General features: G+C 44.9%; 1 protein-coding gene across 6 annotated transcripts in view; it reads right to left on the reverse strand.

Moving 5' to 3' along the window:
- Nucleotides 1-549: 549 nt before the first annotated feature.
- The window catches only part of LOC142793842 (uncharacterized), a 71693-nt gene continuing 48579 nt past the window's right edge, over nt 550-23663 (reverse strand). For 5 of the 6 annotated variants that reach the window (XM_075885816.1, XM_075885817.1, XM_075885818.1 and 2 more), the window contains 10 exons: nt 22853-23163; nt 21671-21757; nt 16746-17043; nt 15042-16126; nt 11198-11422; nt 10038-10137; nt 6289-6519; nt 5242-5330; nt 4333-4692; nt 550-2259 (listed from right to left, as the gene is read on the reverse strand). In XM_075885816.1, coding sequence (XP_075741931.1) covers nt 2065-2259; nt 4333-4692; nt 5242-5330; nt 6289-6519; nt 10038-10137; nt 11198-11422; nt 15042-16126; nt 16746-17043; nt 21671-21757; nt 22853-23163 — 2981 coding nt within the window. In that variant the 3' untranslated portion in view covers nt 550-2064. The remainder of the gene's footprint in view (nt 2260-4332; nt 4693-5241; nt 5331-6288; nt 6520-10037; nt 10138-11197; nt 11423-15041; nt 16127-16745; nt 17044-21670; nt 21758-22852; nt 23164-23663) is intronic. The other variant, XM_075885819.1, reaches the window with a different exon arrangement.

Here is a 23663-nt window from a genome sequence, read left to right on the forward strand (position 1 = left end):
TATTAATGAGAACAAACAATGATGCCAAGGCATCATTTGTCATTCTTTGACATCACTGTCTGTTAGTTCAAATTAATATTGTGCCTAACAAAGGAAAAATATGAGCCCTTAAATTTCTACTTCTTCAAACTAGTACAGTGTTATTTAGGACGGCTCCACTTGGGCATGCGGGTTAAAAGATTCAGGAAACTTCAAAATGATGCCCACACAAAGGAAGTGTAAGGCTTATGTAAAAAGCAAAAAACTTAGAAGCACTGCCAATTTTGCAAAGTATAAAAATTCAAATTTACACACAGCAAAAACTATGCTGTACTATACAACATAATGGTGCCATCACATTTGCATACCATACGATACAGAGTTCGATACCATAAAGTCATTCTATAATCTATTGCTTACTGTGGCTCGTGTATATTCGGCTGAGGCCCAAAACGGGTTGGTCGGAATTCTCCTTAAGCCTAGTGCTTCATATCTCCTCAGTGTGATAGTGTACTCTGCTCCATCAGCAGGGGTGAGTGTGCCGCCGTATAACTTTGCAAAAGGCTTCCATAGGAGAGGATACATCATTTTATTAACATCTGGGAAAGTACTTTAAGTATAATTACACAGTGATTCTTCGAGCATGACAAATAAATATGAAATATTTGATTTTATAAGTATGAATCTCAGCAATGCAGCTTCATATAAGAAGCTGCAGGAACAAAAACAGGAGGGACATACAAGGAAATTCATTCTGCTTTCCCACATAAAAGATACTTACAAATAAAGCATGTGTAATCAACAAACGCAACTTCAGCGTGCATACTTCCATTTACTTAGAGGCATTATAGAATAGCGATGTCGCCTGATCAGTTCCACAGAAAAATATGCAGATCCATATCTAACGAATATCGCTTAACTAAATGTGTCCTCTTGCATTCAAGCAGATGCACAAACTTGCACACAACACTAAAAAAAACAGAAAGACCTTCAAGCAACAGACACTATAGACTTTGTACATGAGATGCCCACTGCAAGGCATGTCAACTCTTCTGGCTAAAATGAGATTTACAGTATGCTCTGGCCACAATGCCATGCAGTGAGCTCAATAATTAACATTTCCTCACCATTTTCACACACAGTCATGCAAAATGAATAAGGTCTACCTCTCAACTCTCAAACAGGATGTACAATAATCTTTACCGCGGGCCAACAATAAATTAGACGGAAACAAACATTCACCCACGTCGCAGCTGTGCACTGCAGGAACTCTGCAGGGTGTCAGGGAATGTCACCAAAAGTTCACACACAACACTAGAGGCAGATAGATGCTGTAAAAAATGGGGTAGTACAGCTCACACACTATGTCTTTACACACCGTAAGCAATAGGCGAATGCTGGTGGTTTGCACAGCGTCCTGGCTTGTCGCACTGCACATTTTATCAACATGTTTACGAAGATATTTATCTACAAAAGTCAGGTGGTCGTGTGTAGCTTCAAGTTGAGTTCCATTAAGAACAAGCTCCTTGCCGGGCGAGTTGTCAGGGTGATATCAATCCAAGGGCGACACGCTTGAACCAGCTTTGAAGGATGAGGAAGGTCAACGCACCTCAATCACGGTTGCTTCTCTGACAAAATCAGCATGAATCCGCACAGCAGTGTCATAGAACAGTGTCCCAGGATACGACACATAGCTTGACAAGAAAAAGTCTCGTAGATGAAAAAGACGCGAAGGAATGATGAACTTTCCTTGCGGCACTTCTCGCATCAAAGTCCACGAAGCGCAACCAACATATAGCGAAAATCGTCGTGTCTGAAGTTCGGTCACACCACGCTCACAGGGTCACGTCTGGGGTCCGCTAAATTTTCTCGTTATATGAACCTGTATACACAGACGCATGCACCACAATGATCGCACACACATAGCTGACTACACTATGACATACGCTCACTCATACTGGGGTGACTATATGCAGCACAGTTTTGGCTTTCTGAGAGCTTATTTTGAGCACGAGATGAAAAAAATAAAAAGATGCGATGAAGTCCGAACACAGACGATGTGAGAGGCTTCCGAGTGTTTTTGCACTACTGATCCTCTCGCAAGGCATTGATCTTGGCACATATCTTGAGTGCTGGGCCGAGCTTGATGTTCATGGCTGTCATCAAGTGATCCTCCTTAAGCAGAAGCAACGCCTGACCATCGATTTCCTGGGAGCGGAATTCCTCGGCATAGTCTGTGCAGCCTGGAAGGTCTTGAATGTAGTCCGCCACCTCTTGTACCTGAAAGTAAAGACAAGAAACTTCGATAAGTTTCAAACAAAAGCTGAATGTAAAAATTGGATATATTTGCACTTTCAAAAAACTTCCACAACATAGCTGGTAGGAATGCCCGGAACTCAAAGGGCCAATATCTCAAGCTAATAGGGATTGTCAAGCCATTGTAAGATCAGAATGTCCTTTCTCCCTTTACGATGAAACCCCAATTATATGACTCTGAGGGGACGACGAAAAATCATTGCATAATCAGGGTGTTGTATAATGAAAAAGTCAGAATATTGGCATTGGAACTCAGGCTCACCCAAAGAACAGGTACAGACAACTTAAATTAAGCCCTTGGCACGACCCCTGTGCTTTTCCAAAAAAAGGTAAATTATATTATTTATGAAAATTGCAGCTAAGCATTCAGGTGAAAGTAGTGTGAGCGAATTTTCGCCCTCAACCTTAAAAAGATCGAATCTAATGCACATTTTTTACCCTATGCTAAACGGAATTCAAACGCCGTACATGCATGAAAACGAAACTGAAGCCACATTGGTGACAGCCTCCAGTGACAAAAGTCAGATACAGTGTCATCGCCAGCCCGTTTTGTTAGGAGTTTGAACAGGATGCTTTCATGCGCAACTGAGCTGTGCGCACCGCATTGTATTTGTTCCCTTGTGAAGTGCAACTGTTGATGTGCCAACGCTCATATTAGGGAAAAGTTATTTTGTGCGGTGAAGACAGAACGTCGCACCCTTTATGCACCCTCAAGGCCGTCACTGCGAGTGCTGCAGATGAAGGGAAAGCCTCAGCCGCCTCTCAACCAGGAAAAGTTTCCACAGGTCAGAAACATGAAAATATCAGGATCCCAATAACAAGCTTTCTGACTACCTTACGCTACTTCTCTTGTCTATGCAACAGCGTTGGATAGGCACATATTTGAGACATATCCAGAAGTTACCTTACAGCTAGGAAAACTGAATCACAGAAGCACAAGAGAATAAATCGTCCTGTCTGTACGGTTGCAACCACTCAACTTTTTTGAACTGTCAACCTAGGGGCAGGGCACGTAAGTTTTTATTTTGGCATTGAACATTTGGTCAGAGTTAGATACAAGCAAAATGGTTATTTTTTTTTCACTGGGGTACTCAATGAATTATTTCTATGGGAGTTTCAGCGGCACTGAACTGTTTCGTTGCAAAATGCGGGTCGTCGCAAAGCTGAGAAACATAAAATCGAGGTTCCACTGTATAGTGCACTACTCCAGTATCAGCAACTTCAAAGCAGCAATAGATTTAAGAGACATTTACCACATTTAATTACGTGGACAGATGAGATACTAGGAAGTTTTCAGGTATAACGTGGCAAAAGAAAGCACAGGACCAGGTCGATCGGTGGGACATGGAAGAGGCCTTTGCCCTGTAGTGGGCGTAGTCAGGCTTCTGCTGCTGATGATGATGATGACAATAATAACGCTATCACAATAACCTGTCCCTCACATAAAAGCCCTTTTCTGTGGCCTCTTAGGTGTTGAATAAACAAACAGGCACACCAGCAGTTTTCCTGACTGTCTCTGTTTTGCTTCATCCAAACTTCTACACTGTTTGTGAAGTAGGCACACAAAACCATTTGCCTTCCGACTTGAAAAGAATGTGATTGCAGGTCAATGCCTAACGAAGGAGAGCAGCAGCTGGGACAAGTGACAAAACCTGTCACTACAGACTGCTTCTGTAGGCAGCATGCACTAATGCGTAAGCATGCGTGAAATGAGTGCTGCTGAAATGAGGGCTGAACTTCATGCGCACTCCACCAATGCCAGGACACATAGTACAGAATAAGCACATCTGCTGGCATCAACCAATGGTGTTATCGTCACTGAGAGTTGCGACATAGAAAATTGTATGCAAGGTTCCCACCACATAGCCGAGTGTGACACCGTCGAAATTAGGTGCTATAATTTACGCTCACAACGCTAAACTTGCCATCTCGCCCTCAGCAGTATTCACACTGCCATTTCAGTTTGTTCCTGGCTCCATCACTCGAACTTCACCAGCTTTCTAATCCACAAAGCGCTGCAACTCCCACTAAACTCACCGTCCAACTCCTTGGATTCTTGACCGGCAGGGCGGGTGTTGGCTCGGGCACATCCACTTCCATTTCTACAGGTGGGGCCGGTGCGGGCGACTCCACCGAGCTCTCGGGCCTCAGCAACTGCTGCTCAGGTGCAGAGGCATTGGCAGCTGTCTCCATGGGTGTGCTGGCATCTTCTTTAGCTGGCTCAACGGTGTCCATGTTGACGTCTTTGTTTTGAGCCTGCTGCTGTTGGTCTGGCTGAGGCTGCTGCAGTTGCTGTGGTTGTGGCTGTGACTGTGATTGAGGTGCACCCTCTTTTGGCTGCGGCAACTGCTGCTGTTGCTGCTGCTGTTGCTGCTGCTGTTGCTGCTGCTGCGGTGGCTGAGAAGCAGAAAAGTGGGGGTAGTAAATCAATCGTGAACTTCTGGTCTTGTTGATATGGCATATTTTATTGTGTTCAGTGAAGAAACTTTTTTGTAGATGAACACAAGAAGAAACGCAAACAAGCACTATGCTTTGTAAACGAGGTAATTGTTTCAGTAAAACTTCAAATGTGGGTAAAGAAGTCAAGACGAAAACAGGCGTAGACAAAGCAAAGCGCACATTTTCCAATTTACGTCCCGCCTTCTTTGCACAGTTTGGATTCTTGCTGAATCTATTAAGCCCAACAGCATGCTTTGTTTAAAGTTTCATGCTCAACATTTTGGGAAGTGAACCCAGTAAATGTCAAGCAGCACCAACATGAGTTCCATGCAGAGGAGAGAAAAACCACCACGCCTGGAATAAAATACTTTCCCAACAGTTTAGCATTGTGGCACCTCGGCTACTGAGTTAACATGGCAGCTAGGTATTCCCACTTGGCGCCCCTGAATTCGCACCACAAAGCCACTTCGATGAGATGAGGGCATCGATGAGATCAGTATATCTTACCCATTTTTCGGGAGAGTACTCGTTGAAGTGATTTCCTTGCGGTTTTCGCCAGCTCTTCCTTCCCATTTTCTTCTTCTTAGTTACCTTGCCTGCATTAGAGTAAAACGTACAATTTAAAAAATCGATATATGAATTACGTCTACTACACACAAAAGATACTATCCTCTGGAAAATATATATTCAAATATAATGATAACATCATCATATTAACGAGGACCACAATGGCATTTCAGTTTACTTTCCCAGCGAAGCAATGTTCACTATCACGAAGAGCTTGTTAACAGACTAATCAAATGTGTATGCAAATTAGTCTGCATGAACCTCGATTTGAAGTGAGATAAGTTCAATCATTATGAAGAAGGCAAGCAGTAACGGTGACCTTTTTCACTGCTGAAGTTTCTGGAATAAAATACATCTGCTTTTGCAAGCCTTTCATGACACGTTCACTTGTATTGGAAGCGTAGTATCTTTAAATGAGGCTGTTCTACCTCTGAACATCACAGAAAATTGTGGGTATGATTTTTGTTGTAAAGTACTGCAGTGTCGCTGACAACTTCTGGTGTCACTACGGACATCGAAATGCTTGTCAAGATATATATAAATAAAAGTTCTTTAGGCTCGCCTACTTGTTTTTCTTTACCTTCCTCACTAGCTAGCTTCAAAGTTGCTCAACTGAATCAGCAGCCCACATTATATGACCACTGAATTAAGCAAATTGGTTCTGCAGAATTACGAACTGGAGGGGAGAGGTTCACGAAAGAAATAAGTTGTCAATGTGTCTGCAGCATGATGCTACAAGGAAATTAATTTCTCAGAAAGAAGGTATCCCAAGACCAGGTACAAAGTTTGTGTCAACCAGGATGCTTTCTTTACAAGAAATACAAACAGATTTCTTCAAAGCTTCATGCTACAAGACAATTGGATGACAATTTTTTTTCATTTCATGACGCAACCAAAGTAAGAAAGTGTTAGTATCGTCAAGCAGTCTGCCTTTTGAAGCCACACGAGAGCAGTGTGCAGCTATGGGAGATGGTGAGATGGCCTCACCTGGGAGCTCGTCCTCGTTCTCAGGCTCCGAGGTGAACGCGAATATGCCCAGCCGCTCAGAGCATGCCAAGTTATAGCGCTTGACGCACGACGACGAGCAAAAGCGCTTGGACTTTTTGAACTTTGACTTTGTGCCTAGCTTGCCACACATCTCGCACTTGGCCAATTCCACCCGGTCCGACCCAGGGGCCGCAACCTTCGAAGGGAGAGGCTCGGCCTCCGAAGGCGGAACTGCAGGGACCACAGGAGAGGGAGGGGAAGAAGGAGAGGAGGAGGAGAGAGAGCATGCATGTGAGCAAGGGAGCAAAGCATGTGACAGGAAAGAAGAAGCAGTGAGGTGCCAAAGGCTACAGTAAGTACGGTGAAACCTCGTTAAACCGCAGTTGTCCGGAGCTCGGAAAAAGTATGTTCTAAACGGTAGTACTGCTCAACCGAAATAGCGTCGGGTCGCTCACTTACCTGTCAAAAAAAGAAACCTTCAGGGAGTGCGATGAAAGAACAAAAAACATGCAGTAACTTATTAACTTCGCATGACAAAGTCTGTTCTCTTCATTTGACGACGTGGCGGCCTAGCAGCAATGACAGCGGCCTCAAACTCACTTACGCTGTGAGCCAGCTTTTCCGCCAGCCCCCTCTTCTCGGCAAATACCCGCATGACACTGACGCAATGCGCAGCTTCGGCCACTGTCGGACCTAAATCACCCGTGTTGTCGTTTTCCATGTCGTCCTCATCACTACCATTTGGCGACACTTCGACAACCGAGGCAACAATGGCTTCGTCGGACATGTCCGGAGATGTCTGCACATCGCTGTCTGCGTCTCTGAAGTCGGGGAAGGAAATGCCTTCCATAACGCCCTGCCACTCCAGCACTTCAGCTAGTAGAGTTTTGCAAGCTTCGTCTACGATGTCCGAAGTATGGTCGATGGTGTCACTGGCGTCATCTGCGTTGCCTGCACACACACTGAAGCCAGCAAGCTTGAAGCAATTTTTAACTGTCGTTGCTTCAACCTGCTGCCACGAGTATTCGAGCAGGTGAATCGCGCCAATCAGGTCGATGGAGAGTAATTTGCACCATTCAACGGCGAGAAGAAATCTGCGGAGCAGATTCTTCTTGTAGAGCTGTTTTACAGCTCGAATGATGCCTTGGTCCAAGGGCTGGGCAATCGCTGTTGTGTTTAGTGGCAGAAAGGCCAACTTCACAGCCGTCAGGTTGTCCAGGGCGACGTGCCACCGAAGCGTTGTCTATAATAACTCTTCTGTTCTTAGCCGCAAAACGACGATCGATGAGGCACACATACTCCTCAAAGAGTTTTGCTGTCATCCATGTTTTGGTGTTGCTGCGATAGATGACCCCTGATGGCAACCGGGCGCCTTTGAAACATCTAGGCTTCGCCGACTTTCCAATCACGAGGAGAGGAGTTTTGTCGGTTCCAGTCATGTTTACGCAAAACGCCACTGATATTCTGTCTTTTGCATGTTTGCCGCCGGTGCACGTCTCACCTTTGAACGCGAGCGTTTTGTCTGGTAGCAGCTTAAAGAATAGCGCCGATTCATCCATATTAAAGATGTCATCAGGTGCGTAGTCTTCCTAGATGTTCTTCAGCTGACCATTTTGCAGCTGCTCCACGCCATCCACGTCAGCAGCATCACCTTCTCCCGAAACAGTCCTCGTGGTAATGCCATGCCTCACCTTAAATCTGGCCGGCCAGCCATTGCCGCACACGAAGTTGTCATGGTTGAGCTGCGAGGCAAAAACCTGGGCCTTCTCCACGAGCAGGGGTCCGCTGATAGGCAGATTTTTTGACCGTGCAGCTTTTAGCCACTTCACCAGCGCCTCCTCTACATCCGAAAACGCCGAACCGCGTAGCCGGCACCTTTTCGCAGTTGCAGCAGCACTGCGGAGCAACTTCTCGCTGGAATTTCAAATTCCACACACCGTGGTTAACGGCAGGTCCTCCTCGCGTGCCAGCGCCGTTTTTTTTTTGTGCCACATTCAATAGCACGAATTATGTCCAATTTCTCCTCTATTTTCAGCACTCGATGCTTTTGTCTCAGCTTCGGCATGACGCAAGTACGAAGCAGCACAAGCACACATACACAACACGTGAAAAACGACGCGAGAGCTGTACGGCACGGATCAACCAGAGAACACCTATGCACGGTGCCAAAGGAACAAAGAAAGCAAAGCAAACGCACACCGTTTTTGCGTGTTTGTGCAAAGCGCCATCGTGTGGACAACACCAGAAGCCTAGCCGGCTGAGTGCTTCTTGTTGCAAAAAAATCCAAGAGATGGCGCTCACCAACACAGCCACCATCATCATCAACACAAACAAGCGAGGCGTGTTTCAATCTCTGGGGCTTGCTGTTCTGTCGGGACGCCCAGTGGGGGACGACATGCCGCGGCGAGTGCGCAACGAAAATTGAAAAAATTACTTATTAACCAATACATACACGATAAGCTGGTACGGCTTATGAGGATACAAAATGCATTATGTTCAATGGCCGCCGAGTCGGGGATTCGACTTCACTACTTTTAAAACGAAACTACTGTTTACGCGGGTACGGTTTAACGAGGTTTCACTGTTCAAGCAGTTTGCGAGGCACAGGAGAAGTGAGAACCGAAGGCCCTGTACTGCATAAATGACCACTTTCGGGGATGCGCAATGCAACTGCTCTCAGAAGACGGTAACTCAAAGCACAAAACTAACTTGGCTGAACGAATTTGTGAGAACCAACATTGGAATTGAAAGTTGTTTTTCTTCTTTCATGCACGGGCACAGATGTAATGAATGAGGCACTCTTCCCGTCAGTTTCCCTTGATTCATGAGATGGCTATGATCAACAATGAATGTACAAGAAAACCCCTAGCTTGAACCAATGCCATGACATCAAGATTCGCTTCTGTTGGCTCTGGGCTGATGCTTTCCCTGTTAGGTCACTTCAAGGTCACAAGTGTTTTTTACAAACCTTCCACCTTTTGGGGAGTTGATACGTGCATGTTTGGGCTGAAAAGGTGGCTTACGAGACTTTGAAGATGAGACAATGAATGCATGTCACCGAAAGTGGTCACTTCAAAAAGAAAAAAGAATCCTACTTCCGATACCAAAAGATGACAAGCAGTGCGTGGCTGCAGCACCGTGTTCAGCTAGAAAAGAAAGTTGCCAGGAAAATGTCGGACAGATAGATAGCGAGGGACTCCCAGTTTTTCCTTGGTGCCGAAACGTTATATGCTCAATCCCTGGACAGCCTTCTCGAAGTCCACATGCAACAACGAGCTGCTATGCTACAATGAAATAAGCCTTGCTATGCACTGCCTTGACAGTAATAAATGCAAAAAAAGCATAAATCAATTTGGAAATTCCATATACACTCAAACCTCTGCAGTGAAAATGTTTTATATCCGAAAATTCGTTATAAACATATATTTGCAGCACCATACCTATACTTCATGTACTTTGTTATAACCAATAATTTGTTGTATTCGGGTTCGTTATGTCGAGGTGTGAGTGTGGATGTCATTGAGCTAGGAATGCCACAGGAGCCAACGCATCAACCAGGGGACAACACCCCTACTCGAAACACCTGCTTCAATGAAATTCCCTGTTCAATGACACCTCCTATTCTCTAAGTGGCCGAGTTGTCAGCTTTATTTATGCTGAAAGCAAATCAACCAGTGGCTCGCACTAATGAGCGAGATAATTGCTGTTTCACATTATCCAAACGCATAAAAAAAATCAAAGCGGCGTACCTTGAGCAATGTGTTGGATTTCGTCACTCCCTGCCTTGCCGTTTGTCTCGACAGAAGGCTTGGGTGATTCGGTCTCGGCAACAAGGGATGAGCGGCTGACCTATGCGTGGAAAATGGCCCGCATGAGCATGTAGAAACCTCTCTAATCGCACGAGTCATTTCAGAAGAAAAACAAAATTGGTAAGACGTCAATTAGCTTTTTTCAAAGCATCGGGACTGCAATCTAATGTAGTAGCCATATATAATTCAATATTTTCTGGAGCATTCTCAAAATGCGGCCAATCAGAATCTAAAAACAGCCATTGGATCCAACATGCACATTTCAAATACAACAGCAGCATCGTTATATTGCATAGACTCAGCAAGCTCCCATCAGACTAAGCAGCTCTGAATATAATCCTAAATTCATTCCAAGCATTCGAAGCTTAATTTACCATCCTAGTGTGACAGCCAAAATTGCAGTTTCCCAACTACCGTACAGTAAACTTTTATGGAACCTGAATGTACTGGAAAAATATGTCCCATTCACCAGTAGTTCCATTTACTAAGAAATGAACAAGCGGTGTAGAATACAGGTAATAAACCAATAATATCAGAGACAGTTGTTCCATTTAAGCAACAAGTATGTTTAACAAATTTCCAAATACCGAGTCTACTGAACTACACAGCCTTGTCATCACCATTATGAGACCAGCCCAACTACGCCCACTACAGGAAAAGGTCTCCCGCATGTTTTACCAACTAACCCGGTCCTCCACTTGGTAAGTCGTTCACCTTCTTTTGGAATCCAGCCCATCACTCTTCATGGCTACCGGTTATCTTGCCTGCACACTACATGCCCTGCCCATTTCTCCTTCTCGTATTTTGAGCAAAATGTCCCTAACACCCGTTTGTTTACTCCTCACCCTGCTCTCTTCTTGTACCTTAATTAAATGCTTACATAGTCTTGTAGGCTTTAATAATCAAAGCAGGTAATGCAACACAGTATGAGTAACGTACACATTTCATTCTTTAATATTAAAGATAATTAAAAATCCTACAAAAATGCCGTAGTGCGTATCGCATACCTCAACCTCTTTGGCTGAACACTAGGTCTCAATCGTTACACGTACAGCATGAAAAAAAAAAAGCAAGGAAAAACATCATGTAAGAGTTCTCACTGGAAATGGCTCAGGTCCCTCTTGAATGATGTATCCTTCAATGACATGCGTTAGAACGTTGGGCTTGACCACTGGCTTCTGTGAGATTTGGCGAACGGGCTCCGACGCCGTCAACATGGTCATCTGAGGCGTCACCGCACCGCCATTGGTCATGGCTTCGGGCTTCTGACCCGATTCACCGCCTTGCTTGTCGTACGGCATGGCAGCCTCCGGGGGCGCTGAAACCTGCAAAGCAGCTGAACGTGTCACGTGCGCTCGTAGCTTGCATGTGGCATTTACGTTTCTTGGGTTTTAACGCACTTTCCGCTGTATAAGCATCTCAGCTTTCACACCTCAAGGAATGCCAAGTGCAATTTTCGACACCAGCAGACAGCTAGGCCACGAAAACATGGAACATTAATCTGCTTTTTCCACAACGCCACGACGCAAGCGCCCTTGTCTTAACAGAGAAGTCAAGAAACGCTTCTCTGATATGGCATGAATAGAACCCTCAAAGGGTTCTATTCATGCCATATCAGTTGTTCCGGCCCCAACTAAGACCCTACCGCAACGGCAGAGGGAAGTCGAGTTGTTCTCTTTAATAGTAATTATGACATAATTAAATCAAACAGTATTGAAGTGGGTGAAAATTGCCTTTTTTAATGTTGGAATCCGGTTCCAAAACCTTCGAATTATGCGTCCAATGCCCTACCGATTGTAACCGAGATGTGATGAGGCACTACCCCATTTGCTTTGTTGAGTATTGATGTACATTTTATTTCAGAGAGTGTTAGCCACCACCACTCAAGGCCAAGGCGGCAAGTATGAAACACACTCGTTTTGCCAGAGGGTGTCACATCGCACATGAAGCAGCAGCTGACCAATAAAACGCTGCACACTAACCCAAGGCACTAAGTATGCCGTGGCAAGGCTCGGGCTATAAATGAAAGAAAAAGGGGAATTTCATGCGATGTTGTGTGACAGAAAAATGACTTGAGAGCTTTTTTTTTTTTCAGGGTAACACCGACAGTAACGGCTGCGTGTTCTCACCAAGACAAAGAATTTGTTTCGTACAAGCCACACTGGACCTGGTAACATTGTCGCAAAATTCCTCCTTATCACTAAGGGCAAATACGAGCAATCCAAGTTTAACGTCACCCATGAAATTTGAAACTAAGCTTTTTATAAACACCTTGCAGGGCCATGGCGACCTCGTAAACTTGCTAAGCTCTCCCTCAATGATGACAACTTGCGTATCGACAATGGAAATTTCTAAACGCAAAGAAAATAGCATTCCACTATCATAGCACTATCTATGTAATTTTATTTACATTTTCAAAAAAATATGTGCATCTGATATCTGAGTAGTGTTAACATGGTGCCATCAGCAGCCTATTTTAAATATTCCCACTGGACAACAGCTTAAGGAAGAAAAGTCCAGGATTACTAATCAACATCTCATCCAGTGCCAGTTTGAAATATTTCGCCCTCACAAAGTTCCCACTTTCATTGCTTCATCCTATCTTCTGCTATTAACAGAAAAGTGGCTCTACACCAGCTACACGATCACAAATGTGCACTGCCATCTTTTGCACTTGTGAGCATTACACGTCATGTTGCGTTGAATTTCATCGCTTGCTATAGCTCTCCTCCATCATGTACATCACTCAGACCAATTGATCAATGGTGGCCTACATAATAAAGACACTTTTGTGTTATTCCACCACATTAGGAATCTTATTGCCGCTATTACCCCCATTTCTTCACACTAATACAGCCCAATGCACTAAAAGCAAAACAAAATTTAAAACAAGCCATGGAAACCTTTGCACGGTGAAACTGCACCAAGGTGGTTGTCATGACAATGGTGATGAACTTTCCAACAAAAAGTCTTCATTCTCATTTTGTTTTAATTATTTAACCCTACCCCCTGGCCGTCTGACCTGCGCGACAACTACAGTCGAGCCCACATATAACGGGCCCACTTAAAACGAACAATATCCGCGTGACCGTGAAAATATACATTAGTTCAATGGCACAAAATCGCAACGAACGTATTTGAGCGCCGCTGATCGGTTACAGCCCCGAGAAACCAGATCAGGCATTGGCGAGGTGCCCATACATTCTTATTGTTAAACGCCGACCCTGCCTCCACGCCCTTCTAGTTGCCGCTCTTCCCGACTGCTTTTTGTTATGCACCCCTCCGTCCTTTGTACCCCCCCGCTACTCTGAGCACCCTGCATCGCCAGATGCGGCCTGTGTTTTCATACTGCCACCTATCTTTCGAAGACCAGTCACCCATCTTTCGAAGACCGGTCACCCATCTCCCCTGTTTTTGAACGCTGGTACTGTCATTGGCATCGCCGGCCTGGAGTCACCAGACCATTTGCCAACATCTTTGGCCACCAACTGTATCCAACCGTCTGTGTCTAGTGCACGCGCGTACACTACCCCACCGACACTGATAATTTGCGATTCGTTTCGTGTTTAGGACTTGTTCTCCCTCACTTCGCACTCGGCTCAGCATGCCCCCCGCACGCGTGCGGAAGCATGAAAACGACTGCTAATTTGCGCGGAACGAATCGCGAAATATCGAAGTTGGTGAGGCCACGCAAACCCGCCGGTGCAACAAAGTGATTTTTTTAGCACCGCCGCGCGCACCGATCCAGGAAATCGAGCTTTAACTTCTGCGCGCGCAAGCACTCTTTCGAGCTTTTCTATGTGCGAGTTGTGCGTTCCGCGGACCTTTCAAGCAAGCTACCCAACCTGCCTCCTTCCTATATGTTTTGGTTTTCAAGGTCCCCTCCCGCCGCATCCTCCCCTTTCTTCACTCTATCGCAACTCCTTGCCCTTCTTTCACAAATATGCTCTCCTCTCTTGATCACAACCTCATCGCCCGTCTCCACCACTCCGCGACACCAGCCACGTAGGCTCGAATTAGTTTCGTTTTCTGACAAGATACGGACCCAGAGCTGTTCCACGCGTTCTGGCATGTGTGTCACATGTGCACGTTTTGCTCACTTTTGGTGGAGGTGTGTGGTCAGGATGGCAGGTGGGAGGACTTGCACGTTTTTTCCTGCCACTCAACAAAACGTCGTAAGTGTGACCGCTTGGCTTGAGCGTAATTCGTGCGTTAGGTGCTGCGTCGCGAAGCGCTTGCTCATAGCTGTTGACCATCTGGCAGCCAACTTGCCCCTTCGGGCCTCCCGGTATTCAGCTGCGGTGACGGCTACATGCGCACGAAACTGTTTTCGCGAGGCCAACTTCATGGACCTCGGGCCTGATGCAGAGCCTGAAGCTTCGGAACAGGATCACTCCGGCAGCGATTTGTGGCAGCGCATTGTCGACTCCGACCTGGGAGAGCGGGTGGGACATCTGTTGCAATGGTTTAATTACGGCCGATGATGATACCGACACTGCGGAACCGTGCACGGATTAGGGCATTGTGAATGAAGTACGTGGCGAGAGCGATTTGGAGGAATCAGACTGCGAGAATGACGAAACTTGGGAGCCAGTGCCTCATGCTGCTTATGCCACGGGCCTCGGCGAACGAGCACCCTGCCGTTTAAATGAACACGAGACCGCCCTTATTGCTTCTGCTCTTTGAAACATGTGCATCACGAACTTTCTAGGCAAAAAAAGTGTGTTTTCACTTGCAAATTTTTAAATAAAAGCTGTGTTTCATTTACTACGAACTTCGGGATACAGCGAACGGATGCCGCGTCAGGCTCAGGTTCGTTACTACTACTACTACTACTACTACTACTACTACTACTACTACTACTACTACTACTACTACTTCCTGAACAATGACAACAACGACGATGGCACAGGGTAGACTCAGATAGCTTTGCTAATAACTCACCTCAACCTTATCTTCAGCCGACCCCTTGACAGCTGCCGGTGGTGGTGCTGCGACCGGCGGAGACGGCACGCCAACAGTTGCCTTCTGCTGAGGTGCAACAGCCACATGGCTGCTCACGCTGAGACCTCCGGACACAGCATTGCCAGTCAAGTGGTGGTTACCCATGTGAGGTCCTGGCACGTGAGCAGCGGCGATGTGACTCCCCACCGGAGCGTGGACCATGGTCGGATGCGTGGTGCTCGACGTGTGCGTGACCGACGTCGGTGTCACGGACACGTGCGTGGAAGTCATGTGACTGACCGATGTGTGGCACGGACCCGAGTGGCTGGTGATTCCGTGCACTGTTGAGCTAGGAAGACTGACGTGGATGGAAGGAGAATGGTTGGGTGCCACGGTGAGATTGCCTGTCGGATGACTCGGCGATGCCGCGTGACTCGTGGGCGTTGCCGCACGACCCATAGTCGAGTGACCGGTCACCGAGTGGCTGTTCGGTGTGCCGTGACTCGCCGTCGGGTGACTCTGCGTGGTGTGAGATGGAGCCGAGCTTGGCATGGGCGCGTTTGCAGTGGCAGCATGGTTCCCTGGTGTTCCGTGGTTCACCATATTTGTGTTCTGAGCTTGCTGCTGGTGACTCTGGGACTGGTTGGACTGCATGTTCGCTGGCTTCGGCTCAATGTTCACCACGGCTGACGTCTTCGCTGTGCTTTGAGTTGAAGTGCTCTTCATCTCGGGAACAATACGTGGTTGAATGGGAGTGTGCTGATGGTGGTGGTGGTGATGATGATGAAGCTGCTGCTGCTGCTGTTGTTGGGGCGGATGTTGTGCAAGCTGCATCTGCTGCTGCGACACTTGTTGCACCTGCACTTGCACTTGCACTTGTTGCTGTTGGGCCTGTTGCTGCTGCGCTTGCTGCTGCTGAGCTTGCTGTTGAGCCTGCTGTTGAGCTTGCTGGTGTGCTTGCTGCTGTGCTTGTTGCTGTGCTTGTTGCTGTGCTTGTTGTTGTGCTTGCTGCTGCGCTTGCTGCTGCGCTTGCTGCTGTGCTTGCTGCTGTTGCTGGGCGACTGCTGTCTGGTTGGCTGCATCAGCTGCAAAAACAGAAAAAGATACTTCGTTGCAAGCTCCAGGCCCAAAATGAATTGTGATCAGCTCTAAAGTAAGATAACAGTGAACAAAATTTTAATAAAGTGCACATGCGACTTCTGACAGACATACACCACACTCATGGTAATGTGGCACTGGTGTGAAAGGCGCAAGTGGAATTGGAATCAATCAACCAGACATGGCTCCCTTCATGCTATCTAGGTCTTAATGCCGTCGTGGTGGTCTAGTAGCTAAGATACTCTGCTGCTGACCCGCAGGAGGCGGGATCGAATCCCAGCTGCGGCGGCTGCGTTTTTGATGGAGGCGAAAATGCTGAAGGTCCGTGTGTTCAGATTTGGGTGCACGTTAAAGAACCCCAGGTGGTCGAAATTTCCCCACATATCAATCAATAAATCGAAAGGGTGGTGGCTTGGAGAAGGGCCAGCCCCCTTCACTGAAATGTGCGAAACCTGGCCTCCCGTACGTACATACATATATACAGCCACCATGTGAATTGGGTGAGGCACTCGTTGGGCAAAAACAAACAAAAAAAGCTTCATTCCAATGTTACCCAAAGGCAAGTGTGTGCCAAACTATGCTAACCATAAGGGAGGGCCTGCACACCTTTTTGTTGCTGCTGATGCTGGTGAATTTGCTGATGAATCTGTTGCTGGAACTGAGCATTTGCATGCTGGTGAGGGTGAGTGTGCTGGTGCTGGATGTTCTGCTGATGTTGATGATGATGGTGCTGCTGCTGCTGCTGCTGCTGTTGTTGTTGTTGCTGTGCTGTCGTCTGCTGCTGCGGAGATGGCACAGCAAAAGTCTGCGTCTGCGTGTTAGCCGTCTGAGTGTGAATCATATTCTGCTGCTGTCCGGGACCTGGGGAAGTACGGTTTGTCTGGGCTCTGATCCTTGGCTTGGCCTGTCATATGAGAAAGAAACGAAAGGGAAAGACCATAAGAGATCGGATGTGCACAAGGCATGACCCACTGCCAATACAATATCTGCAAATGTGCAGCAATATATTAAGATACCAATAATGGAGACAAGCGTACATGAGGGTAATTGAGAGCGAACTTGGGACAATGCCTAAATGTAGGTTTTTTTATCAATGAATAACAGCATGAGGCACTATTCAAAGAAAACAAGCAAAGCATTAGATTATACCCATTTACACCATAGAGCTTTTCCATTTTCTCGTTTGACAAAACTGGTTATGAGAAGATGGCCGAAACGTTTCGGACAAATAACCCGCAGGCAGGCTTACATTGAACGTAGAAACTGAGCTCCCATTAAAACTGCGTGAAACTTCTATGAGTCACTACAGAGAAAGGTTTCCTCGATTAGTAACCTACTAAATCTGTACAGCACCCCAGAATTGACACGTGATAACTTAGGGCTATTAAATGCACATAATTTCATATGCAGCAACTACAGTTCGTGTCACATCGACATAATTTCAACTCGAATGCGTATATAAGCAATATGACGTAAGCAATGCGTAAGCAATATGACGTGGTTATCATGCGCAATCACTCAAAGTACTCATTATACTAAACAGAACGATGTTGCATCTCAATATGTGATTTCTGTAATTTAATTGGCCCCCAAAGAGAAAAAAAAAAGATATTTATTTATTCATTCATATATAATACCATCAGGGCCAAAATGACATTAAAGAGGGGAGTGGGTAAATACATGAAAAATACAAATAAAACAGTGCAATAAATAGAAGTAAAACAATACAATAAAAGACTTAGATAATATCAACATTTCTGCAGAATATACAATAATAGTTATTTCGAAAATATAAAAAAAAACAGAAGCAATAAGTATAGGTAACAGATTTTCCTGGTTATACAATGTTAGCTAATGTTTCGAGAAAAAGTTTGAAGTGTGATGGTTGCGACATTCGAGGGAAGGTGGTTCCAATCACGAGATCTGCGGCGAATAAATGACTGAAACGAAGACTTAGTGTGACATGATGCGATTCCTACCTTATTGCGATGATCAACACGGTTTGAGATGTACAGAGGCCGAAGTATCAGATCATTATGAAGTGTTGGGTGATAGAAAATTTTATGAAACAGTAAAAGACGGGTGATTTTTCGTCGATGAGCCAATGGAATAAGCGATAAGTTATTTTTCATTGAAGTCATACTTGCAGTGCGGTTGTAGTTAGAGAGGATGAACGTAGCAGAGTTTTCTTGTACTAGTTCAAGAGAGGTGATGCGATTAGCATGACTGATATCCCATACGGCAGATGCAGACTCGAGTTTAGGGCGTATGAGAGACATATTAAGTATTAGTTTTAAGGAAGAGGGTGCCTTAAAGAAGTTACGTCATAAGTATCCAAGCATGCGATTAGCATTGTTAATTACATACTTAATTATGTACATGTTAATTACGTCTAACTTAAGTTATTTGTGATGTGCACACTACAAGATGGAATCTAAGAGAATGTTGTTTAGATGGTAGGTGTTATGATTCGAGTTAGTTTTTAATACGTGCATTATCTTACATTTCTTAATATTAAGTTTCAGCCACCAGTTATTGCACCAATTAGCTATATTATTTAGGTCAGTTTGAAGTGTTTTAGTATCATCGACATTGGTAATTTCACGGTAGATAACACAGTCATCTGCGAACGGATGTATGTGAGAAGTTATTGAAGAAGTTAGATCAATAATATATACAAGAAATAATAAAGGTCCCAACACTGAACCTTGAGGCATACCTGAATGTACTTCAGTGAGTGGTGAATGATGGTCATCAGCAGTTACGAATTGGAAGCCATTAGAGAGAAAATGTTCTATCCATTGAAGAAGGTTAGTGTCGATATTTGGCAAGCTCAGTTTTAAGAGCAGTACGGTATTTACTCGATTCTACCGCGCCCTCGATTGTAACGCGCACCCGATTTCCATGATGAAAAAAAAAGTAAGACATCGATTGCAACGCGCACCCATTTTTCTCGCTGGCCCGCATGATCACACCACTCGAAAAAACAACTCCTTTCGGGAGCGTCTTCCATTTAAATACGAGGTACGGGGGAAGCTTGTGCCCATCTGATGTGTAACAGAGCATTGCCATCACTGTAGTTTTACCACGGACCGATGTCAGCACGCGAACTTCCTTTGCCCCCTTCTTCTTGACGGGTGTGGTGCCAGGCATGTCAAAGTAAAGAGGCGTCTGATCGGCATTCCCGATTCGCCCAAGCAGGTAGCCATTGTTGAGCCGCAAGTTTAGGACGAACCTCTGAAAACTGTGAAGCTTTTCATCGTACTCCTCCGTAAAACTTTTTGCATATGCCCGTTCACCTTCGGAGGGAAAAGCCTTTCCTCTTCATAAAATTAGATAGCCAGCACCTGCTCGCTTGAAACTGGCTCCGCGTTAGACCTTTTACTAAGGCTAATTGCATAGCCCGTACTTGGAGCAGTTCTGTCGTCACGGGCCGCTGTGGTCCCCTGAAGCCTTTGCGTGAAGCTTTGCTGTCGACAATCTTCTGCTTTTGTTTCCGCCAGTCCCGCACGCAAGTTTCGGGAACTGCGAACGACCGCGATGCGGCCCGATTTCCGTCCGTTTTTGCACACGCGATAACTTTTCATTTAAAAGCGGCATCATGGTGCACTCAAGTTTTTGGAGTCGGCCCTTCCATGCCGTCGATGCTCATGCACTACAATATGACGAACTCCTCAGCACACGTACGAAGTGCTGCACATGGGAAACACATAGGAAGAAATGGCCGACGCGCCATGCCGACACACGTAGGGGGCGGCCATTTTGGAAATGCCCATGGCAATAGAATGACCGTATTCATTTTTTTTCCTACTCAATTCTAACGTGCATGCGATTTATGAACTCGCTATACCGGAAAAAAGGTGCGCGTTAGATTGGAGTAATTACGGTAATTCATGGCAAACCTTGTCAAATGCTTTGCTAAAATCTAAAAAAATACTGTCAGCGCAAGATGATCAATCCAGGATTTGATACTATAGAAAGTTAGGAAGATTCGAGAAGATTACATGTTCTAATAATTTGCAACAACTACTTGTTAGTAATGTGGGTCGGTAATTAAGAGGTGAGTTTCTGTGGCCAGATTTATAGATTGGAACCACCTTCCCTATTTTCCATTCCTTTGGAAGTTGACAAGTACTCAATGATTGTCCAAATATTTTACTTTGTATCATAGAACTAACTACGCTAGTGCTTTTAAAAAATTTGCTATTAACGCCATCACAGCCAGGAGCGAAGTGGAATAATAACTTATCTATTAGCTTCAACATTCCAGGTACCTCGATAATTACTGGATCCATGGGCATGTAATTATATTGGTGCGCATAATGGAGTATGATGTTGGCGAATTTAAAGTACTGGCTTGAAAATGAATTATTAATAGCTGATGCGCACATGTTATCGGGGATATTATTTCCAGATGAATCTTCTAGTGGTATAGCGTTGTTAGTGGTTGGGTTAATCATTTGTCAAAACTTTCTAAGGTTATTTTTTAGCGTTTCAGGTAGTGTTCTAGTTAGGTAGTTGTTTTTTGCAGTTTTTAAGGCCCTTAAGTAGGTGTTTGTAGCAGATTTGTAAGTTGTCCAGTGCGAAGGTGAAGGCGAGTTTTTAGCTAAATGAAAGAAATGCTTTTTTTTGATTACATGGGAGTTTTATACATAGGATTACATAGGAGTTAGATGACTGGAATACTACAGTGCTTGGGGATTGGAAATCAGTGTGCGATTAGGGATATACTTTTCGATCAATTCATGGTCTATGCATGCGAACAGGTCCCAGTTAGATTGAATGGAACGAGATTCAAAATCTCTAACAAAATCATCGTAAAAGTGAGTTAGCTCATTATTTATTGCTTTGAAGTTAGCTTTCCAGTAGTATAGCATGCGTTTCTGCTGTTTAGTCTTTTTACTAGGGCTAATATTGATAACAAAGTTTAGCGAAACGTGGTCGCTGATTCTTGGCAAGTATGTAATGTCGGAGACGAGGGCAGGATGCATTGCCAGTATTAGGTCAAGAATGCTTGCTGCATTACTTGTAATTCTGGTGGCTTGAGTTATTAACTGAGTCAAGCAATAAACAGAGCATGTATTCAGAAAATCTTCATTCTGCTGTGAAAAAAGGGAAATACGTATCGGCATTGTGTTCCACGTTACGTTTGGATGCTTTCCACATCAATCTAAAACACCAGCAGGTTTTACAAGCTGCAATTATAATGAACGCCAGGTGTGCATCCACCTTCGAGGTATCAGAACGGTCAATTGGGGCAAGTTGGCGTGCTTACATTTTCAAAGAATACTAGCATGACAAAAATGAGGACGAGAAAGAAAAGACAGGCTGTCTTTCTTTTCTTTAGTCTGCCTTTCCTTATGGCTGTCCTGGTTTTTTGTCATGCGAGTATTCGTTCGAGATCTTCAAGATGCATATGCTGCAGACTCCTAAAATTGTACCAGACTGATGACGGTTGATAAAGAGTCTGTTCGGGATGGCACTTTGTATGTTGGTGGAAATGCTACAAATGTGATCCCCACAACACGCACCTGTGATCTTGCCGGAAGGACATGAGAGTTGACAGTAACAGCGGTTGAAGTGGCAGTCTGGGTGGCCACTGAACTGGCTGGACGAACCTGGATAAATATGGATAAACATAACTAACCTTCACATATAAGGTGCACACATGAGCTCTTATTGTCAAGTTCACCACCGCTGCCACCCGTATTAAAATTTCGGTAACTTGCACTTTGGAAAGGAATAAGTGGCTACAAATAGTTTTTTTCTCATGCAACGTGAGCGCAGAAATTAAATCATGTAGTGAAATGCCAAATTAAAGACCCAAGCACCCAGAATTCGGAAATGAATGCCACTTCTCAACACAGAACTATTCTTACACTTTGCCCCATTCAGAATGCAAGAAGCACGATTTGAAAATGAAAGCAAAATTAAAATATGTAATTTCAAGTTCTAAAGCAGTGCCCACGCTACGAGAAGCCAAAATTGTAATTTAGCTGTTATGGCCAAAATAAGCGAATGAACTCCTGAACATTAGAAAAATTATATTCTTACAGCCAATTCTTAATTTCTATTCTTGCAACCTTCAAAATATTTGTATTTAAATACTACATTTCCACTCACTCTCAGTAAACAAAACTGTTGTAAAATGAAACAAAGTTTCTTGTTCTCTTCAGCTTTTTTTAATGAGAGTCTACTGTACATGTGCTCATGCATCGTAACAAGTCATTTTTTTAACTTACAAAGATGTTTCTAGTAATACACTCAGATCTCGATATAACAAACATGAATATAACAAATTCTTGTTTTAACAAAGTGATTTAAAAATATTCTTGCCAAAAATGCAGTACTAGGAATATACCATTATAAAGAAGTTTTGGATATAAAGAGCGTATTTTTGTGTAAGATGAAATGCTGTTATAATGAGGTTTAAGTGAACACTGCTTCTGATTCAATTGAAACCTTTAGTTCAACAGTTTATTTTTCTTAACTCATATGTTCATTATTTGTAGCAATAATTATATTTCACATCTATATTTACATCTCCCCCTTTGTTATTGCCCTTTCCAAGAGCCTCGGGAAGCAATTTAAAAATAAAAAATGCCACATATCCACAAAACTACAGAAGCAGCTTTTTCAGCTGACTTTTGCAACTGGCAACGACTGGACGTTTCTATGGGCACACTACTGTGAATGAGGCAAGCCATGCCAACCTGCTTAGGCTTGGGTGGCTGCTGCTGGATTGGCTGCGGCTGCTGCGCAGGAGGGGCAGCAGCCAGTGCTACGGTGGGCTGCTGGGGAGCCTGAGGTTGTGCTTGGGGCTGTGCCTGAGCCACAGCGGGCTGAGCAGTGGCCACGGGCAGCGCGTGAAGGGCCTGCTGGGGTCCTGGCTGTAGGAACACGTCCGACTGCTGGCTACGTATGTAAATGGGGTTCTGGGAGAGCAGGGTGGGGCCCTGCAGCTGGCCCGGCTGCGCCCATGTGATGCCGTGCGGAAACGTGGCATTGAGAGCTTGCAGTGAGCCTGCGAACCGGAGAACACGCACGAAGTGCGCAACATGACAAAGGTTTGTCATTTTTGTCTCAATTTACAAACGCTGCCAAAAGGGCTCTAACTCAATTTATGGCAAATCTTTCGATGCAAGTAGGCATTGCAGAAAAACAAGTGTGCAAATAATTTATGCTATTTACAGTGTAGTCACATCGAAGCAATCATCACAGCAACCAGGAGACAAAGTGTATAATATAAAAATTTAGTTATCCAGGGGCTGTGCCCCCTAGCAACAAAATCTAGGCAACACCCCTAGTAGCATCTCGAACAAGCTCCAAAAAAGTATGAAGACGGGCATGCTTGGTGACAGGTGCACTAGCAGAAGTTCATGTTGTTGATTTACTAAACCCCCACCACCACCCCCCACACCCACCACAAGAAAAATTCTGGTTATGCCCTTGATTTGCTTACTTATTTGCATAATCAAACTTCTCATGTCTCCCAGGCAATCGAGAATGGCCTTATTCTTTTCC

This window comes from Rhipicephalus microplus, unplaced genomic scaffold, assembly GCF_043290135.1.
Source record: "Rhipicephalus microplus isolate Deutch F79 unplaced genomic scaffold, USDA_Rmic scaffold_339, whole genome shotgun sequence".
NCBI lineage: Eukaryota > Metazoa > Arthropoda > Arachnida > Ixodida > Ixodidae > Rhipicephalus > Rhipicephalus microplus.